Below are 16,844 nucleotides of genomic sequence, written 5' to 3'. Positions count from 1 at the left end.
TTTTCTCTTCGGATTCTCAGATATCCTCTTACCTCCCAAAAAACCTGTCGGTGGGTGGACTGGCTAATGTAAATGGCCCCTAGGTGTGAATAAGAAGAAACCTTTATTTTGTCACACATACATTACAGCACAGTGAAATTCTTTTCTTTGCACATCCCAGCTTGTTAGGAAGCTGGGGTCAGAGCGCAGAGTCAGCCATGATACGGCCCCTAAAGCAAAGAGCGTTAAGGGACTTGAACCTCCCAATCTTCTGCTTAGTAACCCAGAGCCTTAACTGTTGAGCAATCACTGCCCTTTGAGTGGATGTACTGGCATCTCCTTCAGGATGTTTTTCTGTCTTGTATGGATATATATCTATACATACAACATGATAGTTATATCAAGAAACAAACGAGTCAGGGATATATGATGTGATTGTGCCAAGAGGGTTGAGCTTAAAGTGTTCTTCAGTGTTTCATCCATCCATTTTCTATACTGCTTATCATACAGGGTCACGGGGAACCTGGAGCCTATCCCAGGGAGCATGGGGCACAAGGCAGGGTACACCCTGAACAGTGTGCCAATCCATTGCAGGGCACATACACATTCACACACCCATTCATACACTATGGACACTTTGGACATGCCAATCACCCTTCCATGCATGTCTTTGGACCAGGGGAGGAAACTGGAGTACCCGGAGGAAACCCCCACACCACGGTGAGCACACGCAAACTCCGCACACACAGAGCAGCAGCAGGAATCAAACCCCCAACCCTGGAGGTGTGAGGCACCCGTCCTTCAGTGTTGTGAAGTTCAGATAACAGTGGTCACAAGTCAAGAAAAACTCTGAAATTAATGAAAGTTTCTGTAGAGTTTTTACTAGTTTAAAAGTATACATGTTACAGATGCAGGCTTTTTTAAAAGATTTGTCATATTGTTCCACCGCAGTACCACTGGAAATCTGAGGGTATAGTTTCTCCAAAATGAGTGCTGATCTAGAAAAAACACAAAATAGACTGAACTGTAGTGTTTGGGACAGAGCCTGTGTGTTCTTGAGATAGGCTCCTGACCTTGATCAAGCCCTCAGTGGAGATAAACGATCCACTGAATGATTGACTTTTTCTCCCTCCCTCCCTCCCTCCCTCACATGCTGGCTTGCTTCAACGCTAATCATCGACATTGAATATGCATTGCATCATTCCAGTAGCAGAATAACACACTCCTGCTGAAACAGTGTGCAATCATTTTATTTTTGCATCAAATGCCATTCTATATTATACAAAGCATAAGCTACATATGATCAAGAGAACATTTTGGGGTTTGAAAAAAGAAAAGAAAAAAAAAAACACCAGGAAAAATAAATCAATGAAACTAAAAAAAAAAAAAAAAAAAGATGGTCCGGTTTAATTTCAGTGGATCAAGTTCTTAAGGCATATTATACTATAATATATAGTTCAGCTTTTAAACATCTAAATATTACATTGTTCAAAAGGCTGCATTGAATGAGTTTGATATCTGAAGCGATCAAAACCATTCAGGTGTGATGTTGATGTTCAATCCACCCATGACCATAATCGAAAGGAATGGTCGAATTATCGCTTTGGGGAATCGGTATGTTTTATGTATCTGCAATCTGTGTGTTGGCCAGTACGATCTTCTCTCCTGGTTTAAACGCAGGCATGCCGAGATACGGACAGCTGGCACAGCGGAAAGCATCTCCTAAATAACACTGAGACAAAAAGAAGAATGACTGAACGTATAACGAAAAGCTATAATGAACTGAAGGATACAGTGCAGAAAGCTGTGGATTAAGAGCTGAGGAAAGGGGTCTCGACTGAACTTGACTCGACATGCTCAGAGCTGAAATGCAAACACTTACGTTTCCACAGGCGGATTTGGGTTGACTGGTTTTCTGAACGGCTTTGCTCTCCTGCTCCAGCTCCTCCGCGAGGCCACACGTGCTTCATCGAGACACGACCAAACACGATCAGCAATTACAGTAATTACAGGATGGCAGATGATGTCCAATTTGAAAGTTCATAAACAACCATTTGAGTGTATTAACTGAAAGCTTTCTAGAGAGAGATCATCTTCCAGCTTTCTCACCAGTTCTTGCAGGCTTTCTTCTTAGTTGCTGATTCTCCACACGATGATGCTCTGAGCGAAGCTGGGTCGGGCTTTTTCAGGTCTTCAGCATCCAGCAAGGCGTCCGAGTCCACCAAGTCCTACACGGAGACATGAGCGAGTCTTTGTGAAAGGACACGTCAAGAAATATTTAAATAACACTTCTCAGAATCCCAAAATCATTCAATTTTCATTCAACAGTGAGCACAAACACATACGTGAGTGTGTGTGACTCATTTCCGTCACATGACTGCATTCATCCTGGTTTTTTTTTTCCTTCTGCATTGTATTCAAACTAGAGAATTCCACTGAATGAAAACAGCAGTGTTGTATCTCCAAGACACAGTGCATGCAACACACTTGTATGTAAAAATGTCATCTGTACTTACAATGTCATCATCATCCATGTCATTAGCTGAAAGGGTCCACAGTTTGGCAGCACCTGGATCGAGAGCTGGCTTTTCTGAGAAACAAGAGAGATAACCTTTAACACTCATAGCTCTGTTGTACAGTAATATTTCATTTTCATTCATTTTTCGTGTGTGAAATAATTTAGAGATCTGTTAATAAATCCAGGTACCTTTCTACGTATATATTGACCATCAGCTCATGACAGACTGCTGGTTTGTTTCCCCGAACTACAAGTCACTCTGGAGAAAGTGATTACGTTTACATGCACATTGATATTAATCAGAATTTGGCAATATTCTGATTAGTATTGAGTCACATAAACGCCGCAATCTGATTGCCCAATTTGGATTAAGATAATATTCTGATTCCCAACCCTGTATTATGCCGGTTTTAATTTGAAAATTGTTGCATGTAAACACCTTATTCAGAAAATCCACTGAAAGGAGATATATGCACATGTTCAGTCCACAAGGAATTGTGGGTGCTAACAGATGTTTAGCTGTAGGCTAGATGTTTAGGAATGGCAACTCAGGCATACTTACAACAACCGTGTATACAGGAATATTCCGATGCCTTTACACATATAAACATCGTATTCGGAATATGGCTGCAACCCGAATATAGACCTTAAACTGAATTTGATGTGCATGTAAACTGTAGCATTTTTATTATCCTACAGATTAGCACAAGGGGAGTAGCAACAGGAGTACAGATCACTTATAGAGCTACATGTCTGGCTACTGTTTGGTGATTTCTGCTTGCCAGGATAACCAGGCTGAGTATTATTTATTTACTGATATATTCATTCGTTCATCTTCAGGGATGAGCGCTGTATGAGGGATGCGGTTGTTCCAGAGCCGATGCACCCTGGTCTCGAGTAATGTACTCGTATTTCAGTTATATCCACAATATAAACCGATCCACCATAATATTAAAACCACCTGCCAAATATTGCGTGTTCCACTTGTGCCACCAAAACAGCTCTGAGCCGTCGAGGCATGGACTCCACAACACTTCTGAGGGTGTGGTGTGGTATCTGGCACCAAGACGTTAGCAGCAGATCCTTTGTCGCGAAGTGGGACGTTCATGGATCAGACTTGTTTGTCCAGCTCATCCCACAGATACTCGATCGGATTGAGATCTGGGGAATTTGGAGGCCAAGGTAACACCTTGAACTCTTTGTCATGCTCCTCAAACCATCCCTGAACAATTTTTGCAGGGTGGCAGGGCACACCTTTCTATCACAGCCTGCATTAACGTTTTCAGCAATTTGTGCTAATTTGAGCTCTTCTCTGGGCTGGGACCAGACGGGCTAGCCTTCGCTCCTCACGTGTATCAGTGAGCCTTGAACACCCATGACCCTGTCGCTGGTTCATGGGTTGTCCTTCCTTGGACCATTTTTGGTAGGTACTAACCAGTGCATACTGAGAACACCCCACAAGACCTACTGCTTTGGAGATGCTCTGACCCAGTCGTCTAGCCATCACAATTTGGCCCTTTGTCAGAGTCGCTCAGATCCTTACACTTGCCCATTTTTCCTGCTTCCAACACATCAACTTTGACAATTGACTGTTCACTTGCTGCCTAATATATCCCACCCCTCGACAGGTGGCACTGTAATGAGAATCACATCTCAGTGGTTGTAATGTTATGGCAGATTGGTGTATACATAACTATTCATACTTAACTAAAACACTATTCTGCAATAAACCAATCAAACCTGCATATTCCACGTTCATGATTGTATATTTGGCAGTCAAGCCAATTGTTTTCAAATTTCTTCCACTGAAACATGGAGTCAAATATACCCGCTGATATATATATATCTATATTTGAGTGGCACAGGTGGAGTGGCACAAACTTTCACGAAGACGTGAATGTTACATCAGTAAAGACTGACCTGTTTTCTTGGCAAAAGACAGTTTGAGCTGAGATGACGATCCGACCTCAAAGTTGGGTTTGGAAGCTGAAATTCGTACCCGAGACAGAGATTTTCCCTGGACATCTGTGAGCTGACTAAGCGCCTCAGGGCTCAGGGCTTCACTCTTCACCTAGAGGAGATTCACCATAAGTTAGTCAAGTCATTTATAATAGAGCTGTGTACCTCTCCTTCTGAGATGATAACAATATAACGTTAATTGTATGTCTTTTATATTGTATCTCATTGATCCCATAATGAAACATTCAATAAGATCCATAATGCTTTAGTATTGTGCAAAATTGGGGATGCACAGTTAATCCTATAAAGATCTACATAATTTTACATTTATACAACCAGGAAGGAATAAACGGGGTGGTGTGAGTTACTGTTACCATCCTGAAGATTATTTTCCTATAACGTCAAGTCCTGAGGTGTTTTATTCCTCTTATATCACAGCAATTTGCCAATGAATACAGTGTTTCATTTATTACGGAATTAAACATTGTGCTTTTTAACAATTTATAGTTCCTTAAGTAGCCTCTTTTCAGTTTTCTGTCTTGCTGTTAAGACAAAAAATGCAGCATGTTTCCAAGAAACCACAAAACCCTCCATCTTAAAGTTACAGGTTTACCTTTGATGGAAACTGGAGACTCTTTCGTTAAAAAAAAAAACAAACAAACTAACTAAAAAAAGTTAATGTCTCTTAAGAAAATTAATTACGACGAGTGCATTAATTTGAATAGGAATCAGAACTACCATTAGAGCATCAGAGAAAATTAATCATCATGTTCTGACCAATCTGATTTGCGAATTCAACACTGCTGTGGTATAAAATGTATAAAATAAATAAATAAAAACATTAAAGTCAATTCTGTATTTAACAGGAATCTAGTGAAGGAATGGGGAGAAATGTCCCTGATGTCCCTAGTAGGAGCATCTGGAACACAGTGAGTTACAATTAATGAACAGGGTTCTTACCTCTGTGACAGAAACCAGGCCGGATAGTTTGAGGGCTGACATGAGCTTCCCAGCTGTCCTGAATCCATTCACCTCCTCGGAACCTGCGGATACAAATTTATTCACTCATCCTCTTGACCTATTAAATCAGCTCACTGAGCTGTTAACTAGACTGTGTGCGAATCATGTTAAAATACACCCTGGACAATATCCCCTCTTTTACTCCACCACGTGAGCATCCAATACACTTCCCTTAGCAACAAGAAGCAATTAATTTGATGATTTCGCTTGAAGATTACTATGTAGTGTGCTAATCAGTTGCTAATTTGCTTGCAGCTTGCTAATTATTCACAGATTCAAGTAAATAAATCATGGCGGCTGTCCTATCTAGTTGGAGCTGTGCCTACATACACCCTGATTTGAATATAGCTTCAACTTGTATGTCTATTTTGGAAATATTAGGCATTTTATTGCTCTTAAATGTTCGATAACAAGCTAGCATTCCTAACTATATGGCCAAAGGTTTGTGGACACCTAAGCATCACACACACATGTGCTTTTTGAACATCCCATTCCAGATTTAGTCCCCCACTAGATTTTGGACTATGGCTGTGAGGATTTTGTGCGCACTGATGTTCGGTGAGGAGGCCTGGTGTACAGTCGGGGTTCCAGTTCATCCCAAAGGTGTTCAGTGGGGTTGAGGTCAGGGCTCTGTGCAGGACACTTGAGTTCTTCCACTCTCAATTTTGGCAGACATGTTTTCATGGAGCTCGCTTTGTACACAGGGGCATTGTCATGCTGGAACAGGTTTGGGCCTCTCAGTTCCAGTGAAAGGAAATTGTAAAGTTGCAGTATACAAAGACGTTCTATACAATTTTCTGCTTCCAACTTTGTGGCAACGGTTTGAGGAAGAACCACATATGGGTGTGATGGTCAGGTCTGAACAAACATTTGCCCATGAAGAGTATTTAGGTGGATTGTTAAAGGCTGTCACAATAAAATAAAATAAACTGTCAGCTGCCATGTATAAATTAAACGGCTAGGTTAGTACCATTTACTTTTAGCAGCTAATTAGGTGGAACATGTTTGAAATATTATGCCTATTATTGCCAGTTTGCATTTTTAACAGCTACACTGTCAGATTCTGGACTGCACAATGTTTCTTTGATTGTTCCTTTGCCTCCCCAAGAAGTCAGATGCAACTTCACTTGAAGTAATAAATTATCAGAACAAGAAAATATTCCCAAAGGGAAATGGTGAGGGGAAGTCAGTAATGGTATGTTAAAAACAGTCCTGAAACACTGAGATATTGTAGTAATGATCATTTTGAACCCTGGTAGTAAAAATCTTTGCTTTTGGTAACTCGGACCAGGTCAAGAGGTCAAGTATGAGTAAGATACTACTCTATTATAACTTTTATATACACATCATTCAGGAAACAGAGTCTAACCTGATACTGGCTCTTCCAGGACCAGCTTCCCGCCAGGTTTCAGGACACGGGCCATCTCCGCCAGAATCTCAGAGCTGTGGACTGAAGCGGTGTCAGGAAGCAGCTGGGACAGAACCCAGTCACAACTTGAAGCCGAGTGAGAGGCTGGAACAGGAAGAAAAGCTGCTTAACCCTCACTTTCTGTCTTGTTCAGGGATATAAATTCGATATCCTGACAAATTACGTCACTTTTATGAGATTTCGCAAGTATCAAAATATCTTTCTATAAACATTTTGTTTCAATTTAAAAAAAAAAAAAAAAATCAAAAACAAACTCTTATTGGACACAGCTGATTTCATGTGTTGAATTTTAAAATAGGAACTCAATTAGGGTGTGTTTCAAAACACTACTGTTTTATTGGCAGTTTGTTAGCAAACCTATATATCCTAATATACAGGGTGTCCGAAAAGTCAGGAACCGATGGGAGTAAAACTACATATACTTAAGTTTATTTTTATTATTTACAACATATGTGCTACACATTAACGGTTACGTTCTAGACAATTTCTCAGCTGTTGTTGTTAGTGACATGTCTTATGGTATCCTGATATGATATTTTTCTCATACTGTCCACCCCTATTGATTAGCAACACTGTGACTCAGGCCCTGTCCCTGTGACTCAGGCCAGCTCTTTAGATGTTAAAACAATCAAATTCATTCATTCATCTTCAGTAAGCACTTTATCCTGGCCAGGGTCAAGGTGGATCCAGAAACTCTCCCCCAGTGAGTGAGGCAGGAGTACACTCTGGATGGGATGCCAGTCCATCACAGAGTACCACACACACACACACACACACACACACACACGGTCAATGAAAACACGAAATGAACAAGGCTTAATATAACAATCACTTCAGTAATGCTGCATTTAGAAGTCAGATGGATATACCATAGTATACCAAGATACTACCAACAAAAGCTCCAGAGATGCTGTGTAGTAACTCACATATCTGGAGCCTTTCCATGTTCTCAAGGGACACCAGGTTCTGGCCACCAACCACAGCACTGACACCCTCAGCAAATTCCTTCAAAGCTGTAGGAGAGGATGGGTGGGTCCACACCACCAATACTTTATCTCCTTGTTTCAGTCCAAGATCTGCCATGACCACCTGCTAATAAAACCAGTTATTATATTAGTGACTAATACAACAAAGCATACAATGACTCAGCAGAAACATGACTTAGGGGTTTTTCCATGAGTCATGCAGAGTAAATCAGGTAAACAGAGATGCCGTGTTTTATCGTTTTGTGGAGTGTAATATATATATATATATATATATATATATATATATATATATATATATATATATATATATATATATACATACACACACACACACACACACACACACACATTATATACACACATATATATGCCATAATTATGTTTGCATTATATAAAAATGCCATAATTGTAATTATACTCTTTTAATAGATAAAGATCGGGCCAAATTATTGTTAAAAAAACAACAACAGTAATCCTCAAAAACAGTGAATAATTTAGCGTACAGATGATATAAAAAGTCTACACAGTCCTGTTAAAACTGTAGGTTTGTGAGATGTAAAACATGAAACCAAGATAAATCATGTCCGATCTTTTTCCACCTTAAATGTGTTATAGAAACCAACAAAATTCAAGTGAAATCAAATAGAAATGCTTTAGGCCAAAAAAGTAAAAGAAAACTTACAATAACCTGGTTGCTATCCATTATTTGCTTGATCTTAACTAGAACCCCAGTCCCAGCTGAATAGCATTCGTCCCACAGCATGATACTGTCACCACCATGCTTCACTGTGGGTATGGTGGTCTTTGGGTGATAAACTGTCTTGTTTTTGTGCCAAATGGATCTTTTAGAATTATGCTCAAAAATTCTACCTTGGTCTCATCGGACCATGACACATTTTGCCACATGGTTTGGGATGATTTAGGCATACTTGGATGTTATTTTTTCCCCTCATGAGGAAAGGGGAAAAAGAAAGGGGGCATAGCCACCCTACCCCATAGTCCAGGCATGTGAAGAATACGCAAGATTGTTGTCACATGCAGGGAACGACTAGTACTTGCCAGATATTCCTGCAGCTCCTTTAGTGTTGCTGTAGGTCTCTTGGCGGCCTCCCTGATCAGTTTCCTTCCTGTCCTTACGTCAATTTTGGAGGGACGTCCTGTTCTTGGTAACGTCACTGTGGTGCCCCATTTTTTCCACTTGTTGATGATGGCTTTCACGGTGTTCCATGGTACATCTAATGTTTTGGAAATTCTTTTGTACCCCTCTCCTGATCGGTACCTTTCGACAATGAGGTCCCGTAAATGCTTTGGAAGCTCTTTGCGGCCCATGGCTTCAGCAATCGGATGGAACCAAGAAGCTGTCAAGAAAATCCTACAGAAACAGCTGGTCTTTATTTGGAGTTAACCAGAATCACTATATGGGTGACAAGTGTATGATAATGACTTTTGAACATTTGCAGCCACATGCCCCATTTAAAGTGGTGTGCACATTTACGCAACCAGGTTGTAAGGGGTTTTTTTTGTCTTTTTCTTTCCGAAAACTTTTTGTATTTGTTTGTCACTTGAATTTTGTTGTATCCTATATCACAAATGCCTATCATTTAAACAGGGGTGTGTAGACTTGTGATAGCCTCTGTACCTTGAGAACTCCAGTGTTAGTGCTGCCGCTTCATGTTGACTCACGTGGACACCTACTCACTGGATTTTTTTCTTACATATCAGTTTTCAGAGATTTGCATTTAATTCAGTCGACAAGATCATGTTTTCTTTAAGTGATTAAGCTTAACCTTGTGTTGGATGTGACGCAATATCAGAAAACACAAACAAAAATAAAAACAACACAGATTAATTAAAATGACGTATTCCTCCTAAATATTACAAATATATCCACGAACCCGCTTATTTTATTTTAAAAAATGCAGAAATACTTACTAATATTTTTAAATGTTCGCCAGATGTAGGATTCAACTTGCCGTCGTTACTGTCCGGTGAGCCGACTGATTCAGGTGTCGCGATAAAATGACGCTTCGTTGCTAACGTTAGCGCGCTATTCGGTTTCGGAACCGCAATAATAATAAAAATAAATAAATAAAAATAAAAACGACTTATCTTCATTGCTAACTGTTTTTAACAATACTAAAATAAATTTACAGTAGGAAGTTTAAATATTAACTAACAATTAAAAATGTGATATAAAATACATTCTGACATTTCTAGCGAATAGTTCACTTCCTTTATAACGGCTAACATTAGCATCCATTAGCGGCAAGGCTAGCCTTGGTTACCTTGAGTCGCGCGGTAATGACGTCGCCGCGGCTCACATTATTATTCTAAAATAACAGGTCCATGTCCGCTGTTGATATGGCGGCGTTAGTGCGAGGCCTACGCACTGGAAGAGCCCTAATGGGTCTCGGCAGCGGTAAGCTGGGCCTAGTGAGTTGCTTTCTGTCCTGTTGTTTTGTATTTTAAGGCTTTATGCGTATTTTCTGGCGAGAACTTGTGTTATTCTCTGCATGTTTCCTTTGTAAATTTGATATCCAAGTCATATGATATTTGCAAGGTGACCCTAACGCTTGAGTCTAAGTCTCAGTCGCAATATCTTACTTTAAAGTGAATAAAGTTGATGTTTTGGATTGTGATTTATTTATTTATTTATTTGATTAATCCCGTTTTTAGATCCTTAGCCAGAAAGTGATATGGACTAAAACTTTAACAAACAAAACTGCAGCAGAGAGATCCTTAGAAGTTATTTCTATGAAATATGTTTTGTACAGAAGTATTGAGAAAGTCTGTTTTCTGCTATGTTAACCAATGAATCTGAAATGCCAATAGAATAGAATAGAATCAAAATCAGAGGTTCAGTCATATTTAAGAGTTTTTTTTTTTAAACTCATTACTTTGCATGACATTGAGAACTGTCCTCCTTTTTAATGAAAGTATTTTCTATGCATTTGCAGCAGTAGTGGTCCGGAGCAGCCCTCGTCCCCAATACAGAGCACTGACACGGTCCTTCCATTGTGCTGCCATCCTCAGATTTACTGATGACGGCAAAATACACCAAAAGACACCGCTTCCATCCGACCGTGAACACCAGCAGACCCAGGATTCAGGATCGAGTCAGTCATTTTCCTCCACAGAGCAAACCTTTGCTAATGATGCTCAGAATGAGGAACCGCAGCCTAACACCAGGTTAGAAAGTCCAGCTCTCCTATACATCACACCTCCTACCATAACATCCTCATCTTGGGGCAGTTTTTTCATTAAGTTTGATCATTAAGTAAATAAAAAAAATCAAACCAGATCTACAATACTGCTGTCTACTTGTATTCATGCATGCATACATACATTTATGTATGCATACATGGCAATAAATAAAATAATACATAAATGACAGTATCTAAATAAAGTAAAGTAACAGATCTATTAATAAATAAAATAAAGTAACAAACCTACTAATTAAAAAATTTGAATAAATTAATGCACATTGGCCAAAAAATAGAAATTAAAATTAAGTCTTGCTCCCATGCCAGTAAATAAATAAAATAACATACAACTACCAGTAAATAAATGAATAAAATAAAATGTAACATGCCTGTCATTAAATAAATAATATAAATGGTAATCTGCCAGTAAATAAAAAAAAAACCCACATGTAAATAAAAATAAATAAAAGCACACTTGCCAGTAAATGAAAAAATAAAATAACACCTGTAAATAAATAAAATAAAATAACACGCCTGTCAATAAATAAATAAAATGAAATAAAGCACACCTGTCAACAAATAAGTAAATAAATAAAAACAATAACAAATGAATGCAATAAAAAATAAATTTATGAAAACCTGCAAATAAATAAATGAAATAAGATGCACCTATCTATAGTTAATAATAATAATAATTCTAATAATAGCAATACAAATGAATAATGACCTTTAATGAATACAATAAAAATAAAATAATGCGCACCTGCCTATAAACAAAATAAAGCACAGCTCCCCTGCCAGCCAAATATGAATAAATATTTCTCTGAGGCCCAAGTATAAATTGCTGTAACATTGTCATTATTGCCATTTATGTTTAAATTGTTTAAATTTGCCGTTCTGTGTTGGTCATTCATCAGTGTGATTACAGGCACAATAGCAGATGCAGTTATTTTAAGCATTGTTACTGGTTTGTTCATCTACATATGAGGTTAATATCCTTTGCGCTTGTTGTCCACATTGTGTGTCAGTTATCAGGATCAGAGCGGTGAACAGGCGGAGGATTATGAGACCGAGGAGCAGCTGCAGACTCGTATCCTCACCACTGCGCTGGAGTTTGTACCCGAGCACGGCTGGACTGTGGAGGCCATCGCTGCAGGAGCGGAGGTGTGGAGAACCGACGACGTAACGATGTGAATGATATTAAGAGGTTTGTTGTGTAACCTTCTGCCATTTTTGCTGTAATTCAGACTCTCGGCCTGTCTGCTGCCTCTGCTGGGATGTTTAATAACGGCGCAGGAGACCTGGTGCTACATTTCATCAGCCAGTGTAACACTCAACTCGTAGACATTCTGGCAGAGCAGAATAATCAGGTCCAGCTTGGACAAGCAGAGTAAGTATCCTTGAGCATGTTTTAAATTCATAATAGACTTTGAATTTAACAGTAACTAATCAGGACCGGGTTATATGAGAACATTAGAGAAAGGAGTCCGAAAAATTCCTGGGAAGATTAGCCATGGTAATCTACCAGAGCCAGACCTAATATAATTCCTAATAAATTCTCATGACTTCAGTACGAACAGAAGCTGATATATTACCAGGAAAAAATGCGCTGACAAAATATCTAATAAAGCAACAGCCGAAAGGCCAAAAAAAGGAGGAACAGGAGAAATATCTGTTAATCGGCGTGATTCAGAAATAATGAAGCTGTTTCTTCACTTGTCCAGGATGCATCATTTTTGACCAAATTACCAGCAGACTCTTGAGAATGTGACAAGCAATCAGACATGGCTGATAAACATTTCACTAAATCTGTTCATTTGTCACAATGGGGCTCATTTATCGATTATTAAGAAAAGTGTGGACACCGAACCAAAAATCTCCGCCAGCTTTACAGACTTTTCAGTAACGCTATATTTCTCTTTGCTCACATGCGTATGTTGAAAACTGCCAGTCGACCTGCAAATGAAGAATTTAGCGCCGCCCATAAAACGCTAAAACGTCCAGTAACGCAGGTCAGACACTGCACCTCATCGGCTACTGTAGACGCGCACCAGCTTACTCTTTCTATAGGGTGACAATTCTTTTGTGCTAACTGAACAGTTAGTCTTAATCTAGCTTTATCTTAATTTATGAATTTGTATTGGATTTCCTTCTTTCCAGTCATGAATCATTAATGTGCAATTACTGTAAATAGATCATTTAATCTTGACCGCATAATCCATATCAAATCCCAGTATAAAGTTTCCAGTTATACGATTTGAAGCTGATCATTTGAGGTTAACATTAGTGAGTCTCTTTACTCTTCTTTGACTTTCATTTACACAAAATGTCAGGAGCCAACCGGATTTTCGTGAATAGCGCATTTCTTGTGTAAACGCTCCTGTGAAAGATTTCCTAAATAAATTTGTTTGTACCCAGCTTGATAAATGAGGCTCCCTGACTGTAAAGGGAAGTTTTGTGTGACTGCGCATCGCAGTAAATACCACTGATAATATGAACGCCACAAACTATAAATATTACAGAAAATGCTGTAATATGAACTGTAGCGTCCTGGGTTTTGAGTGTGAGAACAGTTTGAGTCGCGTGTTTGGTAGTCCAGTATAGACCCAAAATCCACATAGAAATATGGTCAATTTCAGACCAAAAAAAATATCTTGTGTGTGTGTGTACACTGACATAGAATTACTTTCTGAAATACAGATAAGGGGAAGGCCCAGATTTCCAGGGTAAATATAGTCTGTTTTTTTTGTGGTACTGATTTGTATATTGATCCCTTTCAGAAAGAAGAAGACAGCTGAGTTCCTGAGGGATGCAGTCGAGACTCGCCTCCGGATGCTGATTCCGTACATCGACACTTGGCCGCAGGTGATAGGAGCCATTTCCCCACAGGCACAGCCTTACATGCGTATAAATATTCTAGTAAGAATCTCAGATTGTAAAAGGCGGGGATGTGTGTTTTGTATATCACTCTGTAGGCGATGAGTGTACTGCTGCTTCCCCACAACATCCCAGACAGTCTGAAGCACCTCTCCACCATGGTGGATGACATCTGGTACTACGCAGGAGATCGCTCCACAGACGTCAGTGTCTCCTCTTAACCCTTCTCGCTCTCTCTACACTCTCTCTCGGTGTGTGTTTTCCATGTCTTTGTCTGAACGAGTCACTTTTCTGCACTCTTTTTCTCCTCACACTCACTTTCTCTCTCACACCATCTCCCTCGTGTCTTATTCAATCTACGTTTGTCTGCTTTTATGATGTTACTGAAATGGATGTTTGGTGATGCATATTATTATATAATTTATTTCATACACCTACCAGTATCGATAGTCTCAGAAATTATTCTCTTTGGAAAGTCATCAAGAGGGAGGGCGTTCTCAGTTTCTTGGTGATTTGACAGGCTGTGATTTATTTTGTATTATTAACTTTTATTGAGAGAATAAAGAGGTTACGAGTAACAGGAGCTAATTTGCTTCCCTTTGGACCTCGACACCACCTTGTTGATTGATTTTTCCTGTAGTAGCATGCTGATTTTTATAGTACATAATGTATATAATGTATATAATATATGAAATGACGATTGTGTTGTTTTTGTTGTTTTTTTTTAAAAAAAAAAGTTTTTCCAAACAAATGTTTTGTAACTTGATGTAAATAGATGTCTGGTGTCAATAGGACATCTATTAAGTATTTCAGAACACTAGCGTTCTAACAGTGCTTTTCTCCTGCTGATGTTTTAGCTAAACTGGTACACGCGTCGTGCAGCGTTAACAGGAATCTACAACACCACAGAACTTGTGATGCTGCAGGACACATCGCCTGACTTTGAGCAGACTTGGACCTTCCTCAGCAACCGCATCCAGGATGTGGTCAATGTAGCCAACACAGCTAAACAGGTACAGAGGACTTTAGTGAACAGTGGTGGGCTGAGATTCTCTGATCAGGCTGGTTTTCTCACTCTGTTTTTGTTGTAGGTGAAGTCGACAGGAGAGGCTGTAGTGCAGGGGTTTATGGGTGCTGCAGTCACGGTTAGTGCACTTAATTCAGATACAGTCTTGTGCAAACGTTTGTGCACCCTAGAGTCAAATTACCTGTTTTGTTGCTTTGCTCCCTGCAGAAGTTGTCACGGTGAACATCATTATTAATATTTAGAAAATCATGCATGTAGTTTGACCAGGAATGACCGAACTTTTCCGTACACTTCTCTGTACATTTGTGTGCAAAAATCTCTTAACAAACCTGACTTAATCAAATAAATTTAAGTGAGTAGGCTTCAAGATTGAAAAGCACATGTGCACTCTGTTCAAAATTGACCCAGCTGTTTCTCTCCACTGCAGCTGAAGAACCTCACAGGGTTGAACCAGAGAAGATAAACCAGCCTCCACTCCTCCATTTCCTCTACTCTTCATATGTCATGCTCTGCAGTCACATGTTATGAATGTCTGACACTCTGATCATTGACCACTGTGAGGAGCGCTTAAGTCACTTTGCTGTTATTTTAAATATAGTTTGAATTGGGGTATTTAATTTGTGTGCTCAGTCACATTGATAGTTTACCTGTGCCAAAGCTCTCAAGTTTGACTGATCTGTACAGCTACCATGCTTTACACTGCTTTGAGAAATCTTCCAGCTCTGTGACTCCGCTCTAATCTATGTAATTGAATATTCAGATGCTTCTGAATACAATGATGGGCTTTTGATTAGGTGGGGTCAGTAAATTACACAGAGCAGGTTAATCGGCTCTGATTCAGACCCCTGCTTCAGTGCATGAGCTTTGTTTTTGCGCCCTGTATAAACCTTGAAGCAGATTAAATGTATATTGTACTTGAAATTAAAGTTGTCATTAAGTATTGTGGCTAATATTTGAGTTTCTTGATTAAAGAAAAAATAAAGCAATATTTGAATTATATTTAAAAATGTTTTTGTGGCAATTGTAAACAGATGGCTGATTTGGTTTGTGATCAGCAACAAAACCCTGTTGGCAAATATATATAATCATTTGGGATTTGTGGTGTTCCCTAATGGCATTTAATGTATTTCTTGTGGTCACTGTAGTAGTAGTTTAAAGGAATGTGTTGTTCATAATGGTACCTAATGCCTTTTCTAAATTTATTCTCCCTATGAATGAAGATCCTATTGGGTTCAGGTGGTTTGTAGTGGTAAATTGAAAATTCTGAATAGAACCCATTAAAATAAAAATGTTTTTAATAGACATTTTAGTTAATATTAGTATGGAAGAATGAGGGCACATGGTGGCTTAGTGGTTAGCACGTTCAACTCGCACCTCCAGCGTTGGGGGTTTAATTCCTGCTGCTGCCCTGTGTCTGTGGAGTTTGCATGTTTTCCCCAAGCTGTGGGGGTTTCCGTCGGGTACTCTGGTTTCCTCCAGGCCAAAGACATGCATAGTAGCCTGATTGGCATGTCCAAAGTGTCTGTGGTGTGTGAATATGTATGTGATTGTGCCCTGCGATGGATGTGTACCCCGGCTTGTGCCCCATGCCTCCTGGAGATAGGTTCCAGGTTATAAGCGGTATAATAAATGGATTGATGGATGGATAAAAGAAGCCGGCATGGGCGATGTTTAAAAGTAACCAGAAATTTCATAATGTTTTCCATCAGATTCCTAAAGCTTTTCATTAAGTTAAACCATTACGTGAAATTATTATTATTATTATTATTATTATTATTATTATTATTATGTCAATAAATAAATAAAACAATACATTTGTAAAATAATTAACGTAAATGTTACCGCA

General features: G+C 39.2%; 2 protein-coding genes across 6 annotated transcripts; one reads left to right on the top strand and one right to left on the bottom strand.

Annotated features, from left to right (window-relative positions):
- Positions 1-1,213: 1,213 nt before the first annotated feature.
- Positions 1,214-10,166, bottom strand: ciapin1 (cytokine induced apoptosis inhibitor 1). Of its 4 annotated transcripts, none has more exons than XM_053631313.1 (10): positions 9,824-9,904; positions 8,951-9,263; positions 7,832-7,997; positions 6,846-6,989; positions 5,417-5,499; positions 4,418-4,568; positions 2,496-2,569; positions 2,089-2,207; positions 1,862-1,943; positions 1,214-1,711 (listed from the first exon to the last, which is right to left on the bottom strand). In XM_053631313.1, exons 2-10 carry the CDS (start codon positions 9,218-9,220, stop codon positions 1,601-1,603), a joined length of 1,200 nt encoding a protein of 399 aa, XP_053487288.1. In that variant the 5' UTR covers positions 9,221-9,263; positions 9,824-9,904; the 3' UTR covers positions 1,214-1,600. The 4 variants fall into 4 exon arrangements, with proteins under 4 accessions (XP_053487288.1, XP_053487289.1, XP_053487290.1 ...); XM_053631314.1 differs by having other exon boundaries at positions 7,832-7,994; XM_053631315.1 differs by lacking the exon at positions 8,951-9,263 and having other exon boundaries at positions 9,824-10,166.
- A 61-nt stretch (positions 10,167-10,227) lies between these two features.
- Positions 10,228-15,948, top strand: coq9 (coenzyme Q9 homolog (S. cerevisiae)). Of its 2 annotated transcripts, none has more exons than XM_053631318.1 (9): positions 10,228-10,310; positions 10,849-11,080; positions 12,123-12,258; positions 12,342-12,484; positions 13,875-13,959; positions 14,070-14,174; positions 14,829-14,984; positions 15,063-15,116; positions 15,426-15,948. In XM_053631318.1, the coding sequence occupies exons 1-9, from the start codon at positions 10,238-10,240 to the stop codon at positions 15,459-15,461; spliced, it is 1,020 nt and encodes a 339-aa protein (XP_053487293.1). In that variant the 5' UTR covers positions 10,228-10,237; the 3' UTR covers positions 15,462-15,948. The 2 variants fall into 2 exon arrangements, with proteins under 2 accessions (XP_053487293.1, XP_053487294.1); XM_053631319.1 differs by having other exon boundaries at positions 10,237-10,310; positions 10,852-11,080.
- Positions 15,949-16,844: the final 896 nt, after the last annotated feature.

This window comes from Ictalurus furcatus, chromosome 8 (genome assembly GCF_023375685.1).
Source record: "Ictalurus furcatus strain D&B chromosome 8, Billie_1.0, whole genome shotgun sequence".
Taxonomy (NCBI): Eukaryota; Metazoa; Chordata; class Actinopteri; order Siluriformes; family Ictaluridae; genus Ictalurus; species Ictalurus furcatus.
This window is presented reverse-complemented; position numbering and strand designations above follow the sequence as displayed.